The sequence below is a fragment of the Oratosquilla oratoria genome, chromosome 10, assembly GCF_046742065.1.
Source record: "Oratosquilla oratoria isolate Oo_2021 chromosome 10, ASM4674206v1, whole genome shotgun sequence".
Classification (NCBI taxonomy): Eukaryota; Metazoa; Arthropoda; class Malacostraca; order Stomatopoda; family Squillidae; genus Oratosquilla; species Oratosquilla oratoria.
Window position 1 is genome coordinate 17,396,877 of NC_134786.1, and position 15,421 is coordinate 17,412,297.

Genomic DNA, 15,421 nt, shown 5'->3' on the forward strand with positions numbered 1-15,421 from the left:
AGGGGGAACGATGCCTAGCCCTATTCCCATCCCATTTTTTGTCGCCTCATACGATTCAAGTGGGAAGACTTGGTGGCAGTATTCTTTTTTTTCTCCCACCACAGGGTCAGGCAAAGAAAGGAAATGAATATTCATAGAAATAGTACAGGAGTAATAAGGGGTGGGGGAACAGCATAATGGAGGGACAGCCGCAGTATAATAAAGTATCATCATTTCTCTATGAACAGAGATTTCCTCTATCACAGACAAAATGATGTGTGGCTCTGGTCCATAGGGGCACCCAATATAGACCCTAAAATATCAGCTGCATGTTACTTAGCCACAATGAAATACAGTCAATACCCCAGACTTGCTTCATAGCACCCAAAATTGCCTGAATGAATGCCATGTTTTCAAGTCTATTTTAGACTTACACTATTGGCACAATAAGTACTTACACAAAATTCAGTGGTGAACTTCAGGAAAATATATTGCCAGAATGTTTGTAACTATACCAAAAATTCACTAATATTGATAATGAGAATAAATTATTATATTTAGCTTTTGTAATAATGATAAACTGATATGGCTTGAAGGGATTTCTCCTTGTCTTCTTTATTTGCTAATAAGGGGAAGAAGAGGGAGGGATGTCATGTAAATGAATTGGTGGGGGTTAACCAGCTTTAGCTACCGGGTCCCGCTGAGGTCCTGCTGTGTCTTGCTGCACTACTTCTGACCTAAGCAATGCAGCCTTGGCTGGCTACCTCCCTTTTAAGGGGAAAGACACTTTTTGGTAAACAGATTGGTGTAGATTTGTAATAATTGTATTTCTTGCTTATCACTGGAACTATCATATTTGGTGTCAGTGCATAAAACTGGTTTCTATGAAATTTAGACATTAATTTTGCAATCATCAAAGATATAGGGAAATGCAGTACAACAATGAATTAAACTGGTGACCAAAATATATGTATGTATGTATGTATTTATTTACGTATGTGTATCTATATATATATATATATATATATATATATATATATATATATATATATAAAATATATACACACACACACACTAAGATAAAGCAGAATTCAATACTTACATGAAATGTAAAAGAAAGAAGAGATGTTCATGCGCGCATTAACGCCATTCTTTTGCAAATCTGACAGAAGCACTCTAAACTCATTTGGATAATCCCTGGAGACTACTGGTGCCTCTGTAGTTTGTTGCGCCTTGGCTGCTTCTCCTTCAGTCTGTATTGACATCATCATTAGACCACAATGAGTTTTCTCACTTTGAACCTTAAAATTTGCCATTCTTTATATAGTCTGCACTATTGAAATATTTACCAAAGATCTGAGGTAAATATACCTGTACAAGTGGATTTAGGAGATATTTTGGTAACCCTCTGTAATTCCTTCAAACTGTTTCAATATGGTGGCTGCATAGATATACACAGTTCACAAACATTTGAAGGCTGAACAAATACATACCCACACTTACCAAAAGGCCCTTTCCTCCTCATAAGAGGGGTGCATTGGTCAAGAAATACACCTGCCATTCAGCCATCCCACACCCATCCAAAACCCATTTGCTGTTCCTTGCCCAATGCTTAGGTCAAAAGCAATGCATCAAGACACAGCAACTCCTCAGCAGGACCCAACAGTTAATGATAACACACAACTCCATCAAAATCCTCTAGACATTTCCCTCATTAAAAAATAAATATATATACATATATATATATATATATATTTATAAATATATATATATATATATATATATATATATATATATATATATATATATATATACATACATATATATATGTATATATATGTATATATGTATATATATATAATTAAATAAATAAAAATAATAATAACCCCATGATGATCAAGAACCATAATGGCATGACTGTTAGGTCCACATACCAACACAGGATAAGCCTGGCCACATAAAAGCTACCCCAGGTGCAAACATTACACAGAAGACACAGAATACTTCATCTCACACTGTCCCACCCTACCAATATCCAGACAACAACACAACATTTCTTCATTCAGTGACTTATGGGCAGGTCAAGAGGCTGAAACCAGTTACCTGAAAACACTGGGTTTCCTTCAAGGGACCTGGGGCAACAGATTGATTGATTTCTCTACAAACAAAAATCATTATTTCTTATGTTACATTGTAACAATGAAATGAAGCAGCTTTGCTGTGGATATGCTGTATCTTGCGACACTGCTTCTGACACAGGGCAGTGGGTGAGATACAGGGATGACCTGTCATTCAGGAGGAGCCAAGATAAGAGGGAGGGAGGGAGGGGGAGTGAATGGGAGTGGAGTATGTGGGGATAAAATGGGTAGTAGTGGATTTTATGCCTTTGTTTTTTGGCTACCCCACTTATATGTATGTATCAATTGTAACAATCTCAAAAATGACCCAAGATCAAGTCAAATGAAGAAAAGATTAGTGAATTAATGGAGGTTCAAGAAGGATGCAGTTAATTTCAGAAAGATCATGACTCAAAAAAAAAAAAAAAAAGGCATTTTCCCCCTTGCAAGGGAGGTAGCCAAAGTTAAAGGCATAAATCCACTCCCACCCATTTCATCCCCACATATTCCACTCCCATTCACCACCCCTCTCTCTCTCTTTTCTTGGCTTCTCCTGGATGATGGGTCCTGCATCTCGCCCACAGCCATGGGTGAGAAGCAATGTAGCGAGAGACAGCACATTCACAGCATGGCCAATTCATTAATTGGTGACCCCGCCTCTCTGTACCCTCATGCAGAAAAAGAGAAGACAGGGAGAAATCTCTTCCTGCATCAAAATATCATTTGCACATACTCCCTCTCCCCCTATCCACCACCCATTCCCTTCCATACATCACAGCATCATCCATACACAACCATTCTCCATTCACCCCTATCTTCTGTCTTCTCCTTTCCTTCCTCAACAGACATTCCACTCTTTCCCAATGCCCTTTACCCCATCCATCCATCTCATCCTCAGGTGCCCCCTCATGTTTACTCCCTCTTGCTCAAAGCCCCTTTCATACTATCCTAAACACAAACAGAAATAAAATATTCAACTGTGCTGTTTTTAATGCTTTCAGCTATCTTAATACAGTGAGAGCTCTCATTAACGGACGTTAATTTGCTGTGTTTATGGTGTTGTTGCTGTGTTTTAGTGCTGTTGTTTAGTGTGTGAAATCACTATGCCATCCAAAAACCACTCCAACACAGCAAACACAGCTAATTAACATCCGTTAATGAGAGGTCTCACTGTACATATATATATACCAAAGGCTTTTTACCACTTACAAGGAAGGTAGCCAAAGTCACAGGCATAAATCCACTCCCTTAATAACTTATGATAAACTTGATATATTCCGTTTCAGCAGACCAACCATACAATTAATTTCATATTACTGAATCTATCATATACAACTCTATATATGCCAAAGGCAACCATGATTTCATTCACCTTTCGATTAAATCCTTCCTTGCTGAGGCGTCTTGCCTCTTTTCCTGTACCAAGATGCATCTTCATCATTTCATCTGGGCTCACCTCTTCAAATGGGGTGTTCATGAGAAGTTCAATATTTAGTGAAACTGTAAAAGAAAGAAAAAAAAAAAACATTAACAATAAGCAGTAAGAATGCAACACAAACCCACTAAGTCCAATTTTAAAAATATATATGTTATACAAAATATGTCTGTCATAAATATATATATATATATATATATATATATATATATATATATATATATATATATATATATATATATATATATATATAATGAAATAATCCAAAGGTTTTCTTACTGTGAAGTTCTCGAAGACTTTGGTTATTTTTCAAAAGATGAGCAAGTTTCATAAATCCATCTTTGGCCATAGTAAGTCCTTGTAAGTGCAGAGTTTCAAGCCTGCTGGCATAATCACTGAGAATATCACATAAAACAATGAGATCGTCATCAGTGATGAAGGTGTCAATCTTGAGGTAGGTTAGTGACTTGAACGCAGTTTCATGAGCTGCATCTTCCATGGCTTGGCGAAAGTGGTAACTAATGGGCATTTTCATACCGACAATCTCCAAATGCTGAAGATTACGTTTTAATAAACCAGTTTTCAGATGTGTGAACAGGGTTTTAATCTTGTCATCAGTGAAGTCTACACCATCTTGCTTAGTACTAATTCGAAGCTTGGTGATGGTTGTATTTTTTCTTAGAGCTTCAAAGAACTTTTTGTAGACAGCTGGTGATGCTTCATAGAATGTGCTCTCTTGCTCTGGATTGCTGCTCTTAATTCTGAATATTATTTCAAGTGTTTTCAATTTCCTCATGACATTAAGAGCCATGATTTTACTCCAACCGTCAAAATCACTTTCAGTTGTGGTGACAGAAGCACAAGAGCGATCCAGGAGCTTGGCCACTTTCTTTTTATTCTTGGATGTATCTCCAGCTTCTTGCAGTAACTCAAGCACTGTTCTGTCTTCCATCCTTATAAAAAATGAGTAGCGTTGACTATCAAAAACTCTGTATGCATTCTCTCTTAGTATTCCCACAAGGATCTTGAGTATATCAGGAACACTCTCCAATACCTTACTGAAGTCCCTACATTCTTGACAGTTTCTGCAATTTTTTTCCCCTATATGATGAGCCATATAAATGCAAGCTATATATTCTATGAAAATCTTATGTGGAGGATTCCAGAAAACCTTCTCGTGTGTAATAGCTCCTTCTCTGGTTTTGTAAAGAAAACCTAGCTCTTCCAAAATAAACTTATTCTCTATCTCCTTTGATAGCTCTTTGTCCTCAAAGCTACTTTTTCTTAATTTGAGAGCTTCAACACAGAGTTTGCCAAATTTCAGAAGCACATTTTTATAAGTGGGTGGGAAGTCCTCACAACAATGAACAGTTTTACCTAGTTTTTCTTCTCGCCAATTGATGAGACATCCAGTAATCTTAAACAGAACTTCAGCTATTCTGTCAGGTAACCCCTCCCCTTGATCACTCTTCTTATAAAGCATACACAACAGCACACAAAAGAGAGGTCGCTGTGATAGTATCTGGTATTTGTGGTCTTTTTCAATTTCTTTACGTAGATTCCTCCCACTTTCCATGTCTTTTGTTATACTAAAATACTTTTCAATAAATTCATACACTTGATGTTCACTAAATCCTTTGAAGATTAATCTTCTTGGTCTTTCACTTCGCAGTTCCTCACAGTCTGGTCGAGAGGTGATCAAAACATGACAACAAGGAAAGATCCTCTTTTTTAATAAAAGCTGGATTTCATCTCTCTTATCTTTCTCAAGTTCATCGTACCCATCGAGGATAAAGAGGACATTCTTTCCTTCCTTACAGTGCTCCCACATTTTTTCAAATCTGAAAATGACAATTACATGAGCATGTATATTATTAGCTAATGCTATTTCATTTTAAAGTTTCAAAATACTATAATAAAATATCTTCATAATTATATCATGAATCATGTATTCTTTGTTAGTCTGTGCAAGTCTGTACTACTTTTAATGCTTCAATACCGTTCAACATATGTCAGCTTGAATTGGATTTAATTTTCACAACAAATTCCTATTTTTTATATAAAAAAAATATGCGGGGCTTAAAACACTGGCAATATTTTCTATTAAATATGGTCTGATATGGAAACTATTTTTCTGTGAAATAAGAAATACAAGGGAAGAGCAAATTGTTAGGAAATATTCTAGTGATTCAAATAGAACCCTGAAACTAAACTACATATTCATCTCTTTGGGAAGTTCATTCTACTTGCAATTAATTCTATTCATCTTTGTGGCAAAATGTACTGCCAGTGTTTAAGTCCACTGCTTCACTTACTTGTCAACCATGTAATTGTCTTTCAGATATTCTTTAAGCTGTCCAGAGAAGTCTTTTAGAAAGATTAGGAAAACAAGGGTGAACCGCTGTAGTTTCTTGCCAGCTGCCCAATCGAGGGCCAGCTTTGTAGCCAGGAGAGTCTTACCCATACCAGCCTCTCCCTCCACAAGAATGTGGGTTTGCTGCAGAGGATACTGCAAGAAAATATTTCATAAAAAGTCCTGCAATCCCATGATTTATAAAAAAGTTTACACTAATCATTAGTGAGGCTTTCCATACATGGAAAAAGTTAACTTTAATCTTTTACACACACTGGCTTGCTTTTTAGATTTTACTTTAGGGAGTTGTTACATGTGAAGGAGGATAGGGAGAGAAAGATAATTGCACTGGAAAGCGCTAAGAAAATGACAGTGATGATTGAGGAAAATGGAGGAGAAATAAAAGATGAGGTGAAAGCAGTTATTAAAATGATGAGAGCAGGTAAGACACCTGTGTTAGATGGGTGTCATGCAGTGTCTAAAAAAGAGAGGTACAGTGATGGTGGACTGGTTGGTGAGGTTGTTTAATTTTTGCCTAAAAGTGGGTAGAGTGCTGGAGGACTAGAGGAGTGCCTGTATAGTTCCACTTTACAAGGAAAAAGGGGACAAGTGCAAGTGTAGTAGTTTCAGAGGGATCAGTTTGTTGAGTATAGTTAGGAAGGCTTATGGGAGGGTTTTGACTGTGAGGATTAGAAGAGGAACAGAGGGGGTTTAGGAGGAACAGTGTGGGTTTAGGAAAGGTAGGGATTGCATGGATCAGATTTTTGTGGTAAGGCAGATATGTGAGAAAGTTTAGGAAAAGGTAAGAATGTTTTTTAGGTACTTATGGATTTGGAAAAGGTTTATGACAGAGTAGACAGGAAGGCACTGTGGGAGGTATTACAGATATATGGGATAGGAGGAAAGTTGTTAAGAGAAGTCAAGAATTTTTACAAGAGTAGTAGAAACTGTTAGAATTTAGAAATGGAGAGAGTGAGTGGTTTGAGATGATGGTGGGACTTCACCAGAAATGTGTCATGTTGCAATGGCTGTTCAATTTGTACATGGATGGGGTGAAGCAAGAGGTAAAGTCAAGGGTAGTGGGCTGGGGATTGGAGATGGTTAAAGAAAATGAAGAAAAATGGGAGATAAGCCAATTGTTGCTTGCTGATGACACTGCACTTGTGGCACGATCAGAGAGATTAAGGAAGTTAGTGACAGAGTTTGGGGAGGTGTGCAAAAGAAGTAAGTTGAGGACAAATGTAAGTAAAAGTAAGGTGATGAGATGTACAAGGGGAGAGGATTGCAGCAAATTGGAAGTGAGTATTGAGGAAGAGAGACTGAAGAAAGTGAATAGCTTTACATACTTGGGGGCAAATGTGGCAGGAAAGGGAGGAGTGGAGGTGGAGGTAGAGTGTAGACTGAGAGAAGCAAGTAAATGCCTTGGGGGGGTGTAATGAGAAAAAGACATTTAGGAATGGATGTTAAGAGGAGATTGTATTTACCTTATTGTAGTATACAAGGAGTAACGCACTTTGGGTTCAGTTCCTAATTAATTTATATCTTTGATTTCCAAATATTATATTTAGACTTAAATACGTGTATTGTTTGAGCTTGGGCTATGTCACGTAAGCTATTCCACATTCTTATACATCTATGTGGAAAATGGTATTTCTTCACATCTTTTCGACCTGTGGTCTTTCTTAATTTACTTTCCTGACCATCTTTAATCAGGAGATCTCCTCTTTCAATGCAATATATTCCCTTTAGTGACCTGAACACTGTAATCATGTCACCTTTCTCTTCAATCTTTCAAATGTGGTAGACCCAGTACCTTAAGTCTTTCCTCATATGGTTTATCTGCCAAGAATGGTTCCTGCCCATTGTATTCTCTCAATCTTGCTTATATCTTTCTCTCTGTGTGGGGATCATACTACCGACACATATTCCAGTCTTGGACATATCTGAGTTTTGACAAGTTTTTTCATAATCTCTTCATCCATATAATAGAATGCCACTTTAATTTTCTGAAGTAGTCCATAATTCTCTCCCACAATCCTGCTGATATGTCCGTTAGGTGACAGGTCATCTTTTATCAACACTCCCAAGTCTTTCTTCCATTTTGCTTTTGTAATGTGTTTGCTTCCCAAGGAATAGTTTAAGAATGGCCTTTTGCCGTTACTGCCCATTTCCAGTATGTATATTATACACTGATTATACTTTATACATAACTTCCTATAAAAGATAAATGTTAAGGTCTTCAAATAAAGCCTTATGCTATGTACAGTACAAAAACTGAAATATAAAATGTGTGAAACAGTTGATTATGTTACCAAATACTTACCTCATCTTCTTGTTCTAGCTCCTCAATGATATCAACTGTTTGCCAGGGGCTATGTGTGTTGTACAGTTGAGGCTCAGTATAGAAATCTTCTATCTTGAAGTTTCTATCTCGTAGCCACGGGACAAAAAAGGTGTGAGCATATTTGCTTAAATAATGGTTCAAAATGTTCCGCCATTTTGTAATGTTTCGACTGATCTCTGCATCAGTGTCCTCCTTGTTACTCTGAAAGTTCCAATGTTTATTTACTATGTGTACCACAACCTAATAAAGGGGGGGGATACAATTCTTGCATAAAGTACCAAATCAATATTTGATATGTTTGTTAATTACACAAAAAACTCCAGAAACAATGAACACTTACCTCCTTTAGCTCTTTGACAGGAAAAAAGAAGTTTTCAATACACTCTCCTGATGTGTTCCTTACTTCCAAAGTTGGTACTGATGAGCTAAGTTGGACTGGGTTTGGTTTAATGAGAATTGGTGCTGTGTTTGGCGGTATCACAATTTTTATATCCGTGTTAATGTTTAGATTATTCACACCGCCAGTTGTAGTTACATTAGTATAACTATGCGTTACTGGTATGGCCTGGCAAACTTGTTCAATGTCACCATCAATATACTTCTCAGGTAGGGATTCTATCAACTTCCTAAATCTATTCTTATCATCATCATCGTCATCATCACCATCACCATGATTTTCCTTTTCTTTCTTTTCATCATCAACACACTCTCCCTCCCCAGTGTCTACATCAGTCTTGTCCACAGAAGACACAGCAACCCCGTCCACTACGAGACCATTTTCCATGTTGGTCCTGCAAGGATAAAGGAGACTTCATATTACTTTCTAAAATATTTTCAACCCAAATACTTCTTAAACTAAAGCAATTCATAAAGGCATTATCCTAACAACTATTATTTAAATGTAAATGTACATTCCACTGAAATATGTAATAACAATAATTTCATTATCATAACCATCATCCACATTACTCATAACTCTAATGCCACGTCCACACGGTCGAGCACTGTCCGCCGGGCACGAGGGCTTTGCTCGACAACGGGCAATTTCAGCGGGCAAACCATCAAACTGTCATTTCCCGGCGCCATTTGCGGGCAGTGGATGGAGGGCTGATATCGCTGCCAAACGCACGAGGTGAGGTGCGAGCAAAGTTAGCAAACCCACTCAGTACAGACCGAAGTTACCTTTACCATGACCGCACCTAGTACTAGTGTGTACTGGTCTCGACAAGACGTGCTATTGGTGATATGCTTTTCCTCATATTTGTCTCTTGTCTTTGTATTTATGTCTCCACTTTCGAAAGGAGAAAAAAGCTGCTTATATTCATTCTCATGTAACTGCAAAACAATTGTTCATTTTCATCCTGCAATTTACGTAGAATTGTCACTGAGCTTCCCATTAAATCACGTCTTTGTAACCACTCCCGGCATCAGACATGTTTCCGTAATTTCTTGTTTTTCTTTTTAATGCAGGCAGTAATTATAATGCTGTAAAGTGCTACCTTCTTTCCAAGTATGGCGGGAAACATGGTTATCGTACCGCACTGAACTACTCCCTCCCAACCTCTGCTTGCGGCCAACTAACCTCCAACCACCATCGTCAGCCGTGTGGACACTTCGCGGGCAGAGTCTGCGGACTTTGCCCGGTAAGGGCAAAGTCTGCCAGGCACAGCTCGACCGTGTGGACGCGGCATAAGAAGGGCAGAGACCATGGCAAAGTATGCCAGAGCCCCTGATAGGTGTTGTCTCAAAACAGCAATTCCCATTTGAATAACCTGGTAAGGTTAGGTTAGTCGTTGCTGAGACTCGCTATATGGCCATAAACCCTCCAATACCTATTTACTGCACAATCCGTCTTTCCTTGCACTTTCTTGTACCGACCCAGAGACCAGTCTGGCCAGTTCTCAAAAACTAATGTTCTATTCATCATTACACTGCACAACACACGACTTTTTAAGTAAACCTTAATGGAGTACTTAATGGATCCTTGACGTCCCCTATTAGGGAGAGGAATGAAATCATCTTTGAATACAGCCCTAAGAGGTGTCTTATTAATCCCTATAACGTTTTTCTACTCATTATTGCAATATTTGTAGTCTTCACTCAAATTTCCTCCCCGTGTACTACCATGCTTTCACTAACCCTATTTTTTCAACTAAAACCCAGGTGTTAGCGGTGTACAGAGAGCAAATCCTATGTTGTCTCCTATTTTCTCTAATTTCCAATCCAAGGTTGCCTTTTGTGCACATGTCGGTAATCTTGCTGTATCCCATATTTGCGACGGAGGCCAAAACCGTATCGCATTGTCATAGATGGGTTTAACTCCAGATAGTTTAATAGCTACCTCTGCACTTTTATCTGTAGCCGTCCCAGCGATAAAGCTGAATGTAATGACGGCAGGGTCAAGCGTTTGATATTTAATACGGGATATTTCAACAATTTTAGATTTGCAAATTTTATTCTCATTACAAAAACAGCACAAGACTTGCAACGTGAGACAAGTGATCTCAACAAGTAAAGTCTGAGAGTTAATTTGGGCATCTCACATTTTAAAAAAGAAACTAACACCTAGGCCCTGTAGTAATGCAAGCCCTGACAGACCTTTAACCAGTCCACATCACAAACAGGGATGCCGCGTTTTCTACACTGCCGTGTAGAATGGGAGTGTTGCCATACCGGGGCATACATTTTTCTCGGGCGTGTGCAGACTTTCATAGCAAGATATACTTGTCAAACTTTGACAAAATGTTGGTTCTAGTTTTTTATTCTTGAATGTATATAAGAACCCCATGCCCTAACATATTCAGTAAAATATAAAAATATATATTATTATCGCAAAAAGAAAGCTGAAACTTGAGCGTAGAATTTTTTTCTACACCGTAAAAACGTATCTTTTGGGGTACAATATATTATAATTAACATAATTACCAATAAAAGTCATATTTTGATGTACCATTTATTATTTGATAACTAGTTAAGTGTTTTTTAGACAACAGCTTGAGTTTTTAAATGTTTTGAACAGCCTACTGATATGTAGAAAAAAATTCCTCGTGCAGATGCCACATGCCGCTATTTTTCTATGCTTTGGTACAAAATTCTATGAAACGGCAACCCTGATCACAAACACACGCCCTCTTTAACACTCCAACGAGAAAAAACGAAATCGATTTAAATATTGTTACCCCTTTTTTGTCAAAGAAATCGTTTTACAATCTGCTTTTCTTATATCCGTTATTTTCAAGCAGGGTAATTTTCCTTTTAGATTTAATTTATTTATTTCAGTATAAACTAATTTTACAAGCGATTCAACCCAATAATCAATACAAATTAATTAATCAACAAATGTAAAGAAAATAGACTTGTGATAATTATTTGTGTAAGATATCAGGGCTATAAAATTATCTAAATAATCCAAAGTATTTCAAGAGAAATGAATGATATAATTACAACTTGACCAAAGATACCGGTCCCTAAAGGAAGTTTCACATTAAGAAAGACTGAAATACCAACCAAGAAGTGAAACGATAGAAAATCGAGGAAACACGCGTAAGATAATAGGTTCGGAATCTAGAGAAGAGGTTAGTAGGGAGGGGGGGGGGTTCTACTTAAGATTTCTCGGTAAATGAAATAGAAAGTTGTAGACCTGCTATTTGTACAAGTGTCGGTGCTGAGCACCAAGGCCGTCGCCTCAAAATTCCCAGCGAACTCTCTGTTTGAGCTCTGGACTGCTTGACGAAGACGACTTGGTTCCACCACCGATTCGGACGTTTCGGTTCGCGCTTCGAAGCGGCCTCAAAAACTAACAAATATTTATTCAACTATTAACGAAGGAACGAAGGCAGATTCGCCAACATCGGTGAAGTACGTTTACAAATTGATCAAGAAAGAAAGAGAACTCGAAGTTCATTATCAAATTTCACATACTGCATACATTACCAAAACAAGTATTTCCACTGGCGTAAACACATAATCATATTATTTATACATCGATACTTAAGGTTATGAGTAATGTGTACTTAACAACGTGATTGTAATGAGTTATAGTTATTATAACAAGTCCCTCAGTGACTGAAAGCTAGTTGCTAAAAGGAGCAACAATCTATGTACGTGCAGATACAAAAGCATTTGTTGGCCACACGTAATTTTTTTTTTTAATCAAATTAACACCATCCTCACAATGGATGTTTCCAGCTATAAATAATAAACCGAGCTGGTCACTTCTTGCAAATGCATTATTTACTGGAAAATATATTGCTTACTCATTCGAGTCCGAAGACGACTCAAATTGTCGTCGGGTTTACAATATCTTAATTCATCATTCAGCTTTGCTATATGCGACGGAAAGATAATTTGATATTTGTAGATTTGAAAAATAAACCATTGTAACCGAAGTCGTTTTTACTCAAACGAACTCTTTAACTGTCGACGCTGGTGACGCCCGTGGAAGTCGTGTGATAACCCCAAAGTTTGATCAACAAGAAGAAACGCAGGACAAGAACACAAGTCATAAGAAGTGATATCATGATGAAAAGCCTTACTCATGATATGAAAATTGACCCTACATTCCAAAAGGTTATTTGTTGTTGTACGAAGGAATAACGAGTAAGTAAAGACACCGGTTCAAGTACAACAGTCACACAACAAACATGTAGTACAAAAGAGGACAGGAAGACGTTGCAGATATAACACACATATGAGTAGTAGGGTGGTGAGTTTAAACGCCTAGAATCCGTTGAAGTTTTATCACTGACTTTTCGTCCAACTAGGACTTCTTCTGAGTGTACACATATAAGACATTGACAACTTATATATTCACATAGCTTACCCCGTTCCTCCCCGGTCAATGTTGTTATCATCTCGCGTTCGTCTCGCTTCGTGGAGGCTACCTGCTACTCGCTAACTTGCTACTCGCTGCTTGCTACTCGCTAACTTGCTACTCGCTGCTTGCTACTCGCTAACTTGCTACTCGCTGCTTGCTACTCGCTAACTTGACAAAACCGTCACGATGATTGCTACATGGGAGTGAAGTAATATACTCTGCCTCGTTTCTTTATGTCTGTTTTTATTCTCTTCATTTTACTATAATCATCATCACCATAATCATTATTATCATCATCATTATTATTATTGTTTTCCAAAGTGTGAAACAGATTTCACTGAACAAGGGAGCAAATACATTGAGATATCGTACATTACCTTCTCATTCGAAACGATGATGATCAATTATTTCATACATATACAAGTCCTTACACACAGATGAACTCTTACACAACTCTATGATTTACAGGATTCTTAGCGCATCATAATCTCTCAACACAACGCAACAAATCAATATAAAAAATCGAAGACCCTATCTAGTTCTTCTCTACCTAAATCGCGTTTAGAAAGTAATGACAAAGTTTCTCTCAGAAGTCGCTGAAACGAAATGAAAAGAAAGGTTATATTTCTGAGTTTCCCGTTGTCTCGTTTTATCATATTACCACAATTACAATTTTGCAAAACTATGTACTTGACGTTTTTCAATAACAAACAAAACCAGCCAACGAAACTAATTTTAGCGGACATATACGTCTGCTAACATACGAAAGTATTATGTCTTATGTTCCCTTTACGGAAAGATAAGTATAGATTACATAAACACACAAAGTATGTCTCACGTTTTATCTTCGACTAGTTTTCCTTTTGGGTGAACAAAAATGTATTTACCCTTGGCACGATAATGATGTAATGATACACGTCCCTTAGCGAGTAATCGATAAACCATAATAGAACCACCCTCAGGTTTCCTGGACAGAAGCCTACTTACAAACAAACCAAAACGTCAGAGCATTAAATTGTCAAACTATCAAAACATTAAAATGTCTATAGCTTAAGTTTTGAATCTACACGACTGTTCCATATTATAAACTAAGGAAATATCAATAAGTATTAAATTGAGAATCAGAATAAAACTCGAATGACTCCACATCCTTTTCTTATTAATAACAATCACAACGAGGTGACTGTACCGGGATGCTCGCACTTGATCTGAACTCTGGGAAATCACTGGGACTTCCTACAACGCAACTTCCTGAAGGCATCAGTGTAGTACCGGGTTTATTATCATCTTATCCATTTGATCTAAGTACTTATTGATCTGGTAAATCTACCGTGAAGTTACTATTGATGATGTTTATGAGCCCCCTTGTGACCCCGCACTTGACCACGCTGCCTCGGTGACCGCTATTCCAACCAGGCCATACGTTGGAGCACAATTGAAGACAGTATCGGTACGTCCAGACTGCCGACACTTACCTGGAAAGTTGTCCGGTTACTCGGAAGATGCATTTGTGAGAAAAAGTAGACTACCCACGATACCAGAGGGTTCAGAGTGTCGCTTCAACCGACTACAGAGCCCTCACGAGTTGCTGGGGTTGCAAGAATGGACCTGTATGCAATTGGCAGTTAGGGAAGAATCTGTCGAAATAAAGACCAAATGTAAGGCTCCGTCCTTACATTTGGTGTTTACTTCGTAGAATGGATCTTTTGTCTACCACGTGGTTGACAGCTAAAGGGATCACACTCAGCTATTTTTCCTCACACATCCTACCTCCAACTCCCAACTAGAATATGATTTCGTTTACAGACCTCTAAACTCATCTAAGAACATTTCAACAGTATATTTAATATTTGTATAAGTTTACAATTTCTAAGTTCATCATTCAGCTTTGCTATATATGACGGAAAGATATTTTGATATATGGAGACTTGGAAAATGAAATAATATAACCGAAGTCGTTTTTACTAAAACGAACTCTCAGCTGTTGGTGCTGGTGAAGTGCGTGGAACCCCAGCGTGATAACTCCTTCAGTTCTCCTCCAGGAAGAGCAGGTAACCTTAAGCTCGTGGGACCCCGTGGTTGCCGAACTTGAACCAGCAAGTCATAAGCCGATGGCACTACAACTTCTGCATATCACCAGGCAAATTCACTCACCAAATGGCATAGCGTGACTCAAATATTCTTAGTTAAATGCATACCTGGCAATGGCACATGGTTCATTTTTTGTTATTTTTAAGCTGTCTTAAAATCAACAAAGTTTACTCACTCTTAAATCAAAATTAATTCTCTTTTAATTCATATCTTCCTTCATATTTCAGATTTTCGAGTCTTTCTCAACCCTGGGATCAACACGAGTGGTCTTCACAAGAGACAAATG

General features: G+C 37.8%; 1 protein-coding gene across 3 annotated transcripts in view; it reads right to left on the reverse strand.

Moving 5' to 3' along the window:
• Window positions 1-15,421, reverse strand: part of LOC143029123 (uncharacterized) — a 58,689-nt gene that overhangs the window by 13,627 nt on the left and 29,641 nt on the right. For all 3 annotated transcript variants that reach the window (XM_076191564.1, XM_076191562.1, XM_076191563.1), the window contains exons 2-7: window positions 8,569-9,019; window positions 8,208-8,429; window positions 5,847-6,040; window positions 3,811-5,372; window positions 3,469-3,596; window positions 1,082-1,232 (exon numbers count right to left, since the gene is read on the reverse strand). In XM_076191564.1, the coding sequence (XP_076047679.1) occupies window positions 1,082-1,232; window positions 3,469-3,596; window positions 3,811-5,372; window positions 5,847-6,040; window positions 8,208-8,429; window positions 8,569-9,012 (2,701 nt within the window). In that variant the 5' untranslated portion in view covers window positions 9,013-9,019. The remainder of the gene's footprint in view (window positions 1-1,081; window positions 1,233-3,468; window positions 3,597-3,810; window positions 5,373-5,846; window positions 6,041-8,207; window positions 8,430-8,568; window positions 9,020-15,421) is intronic.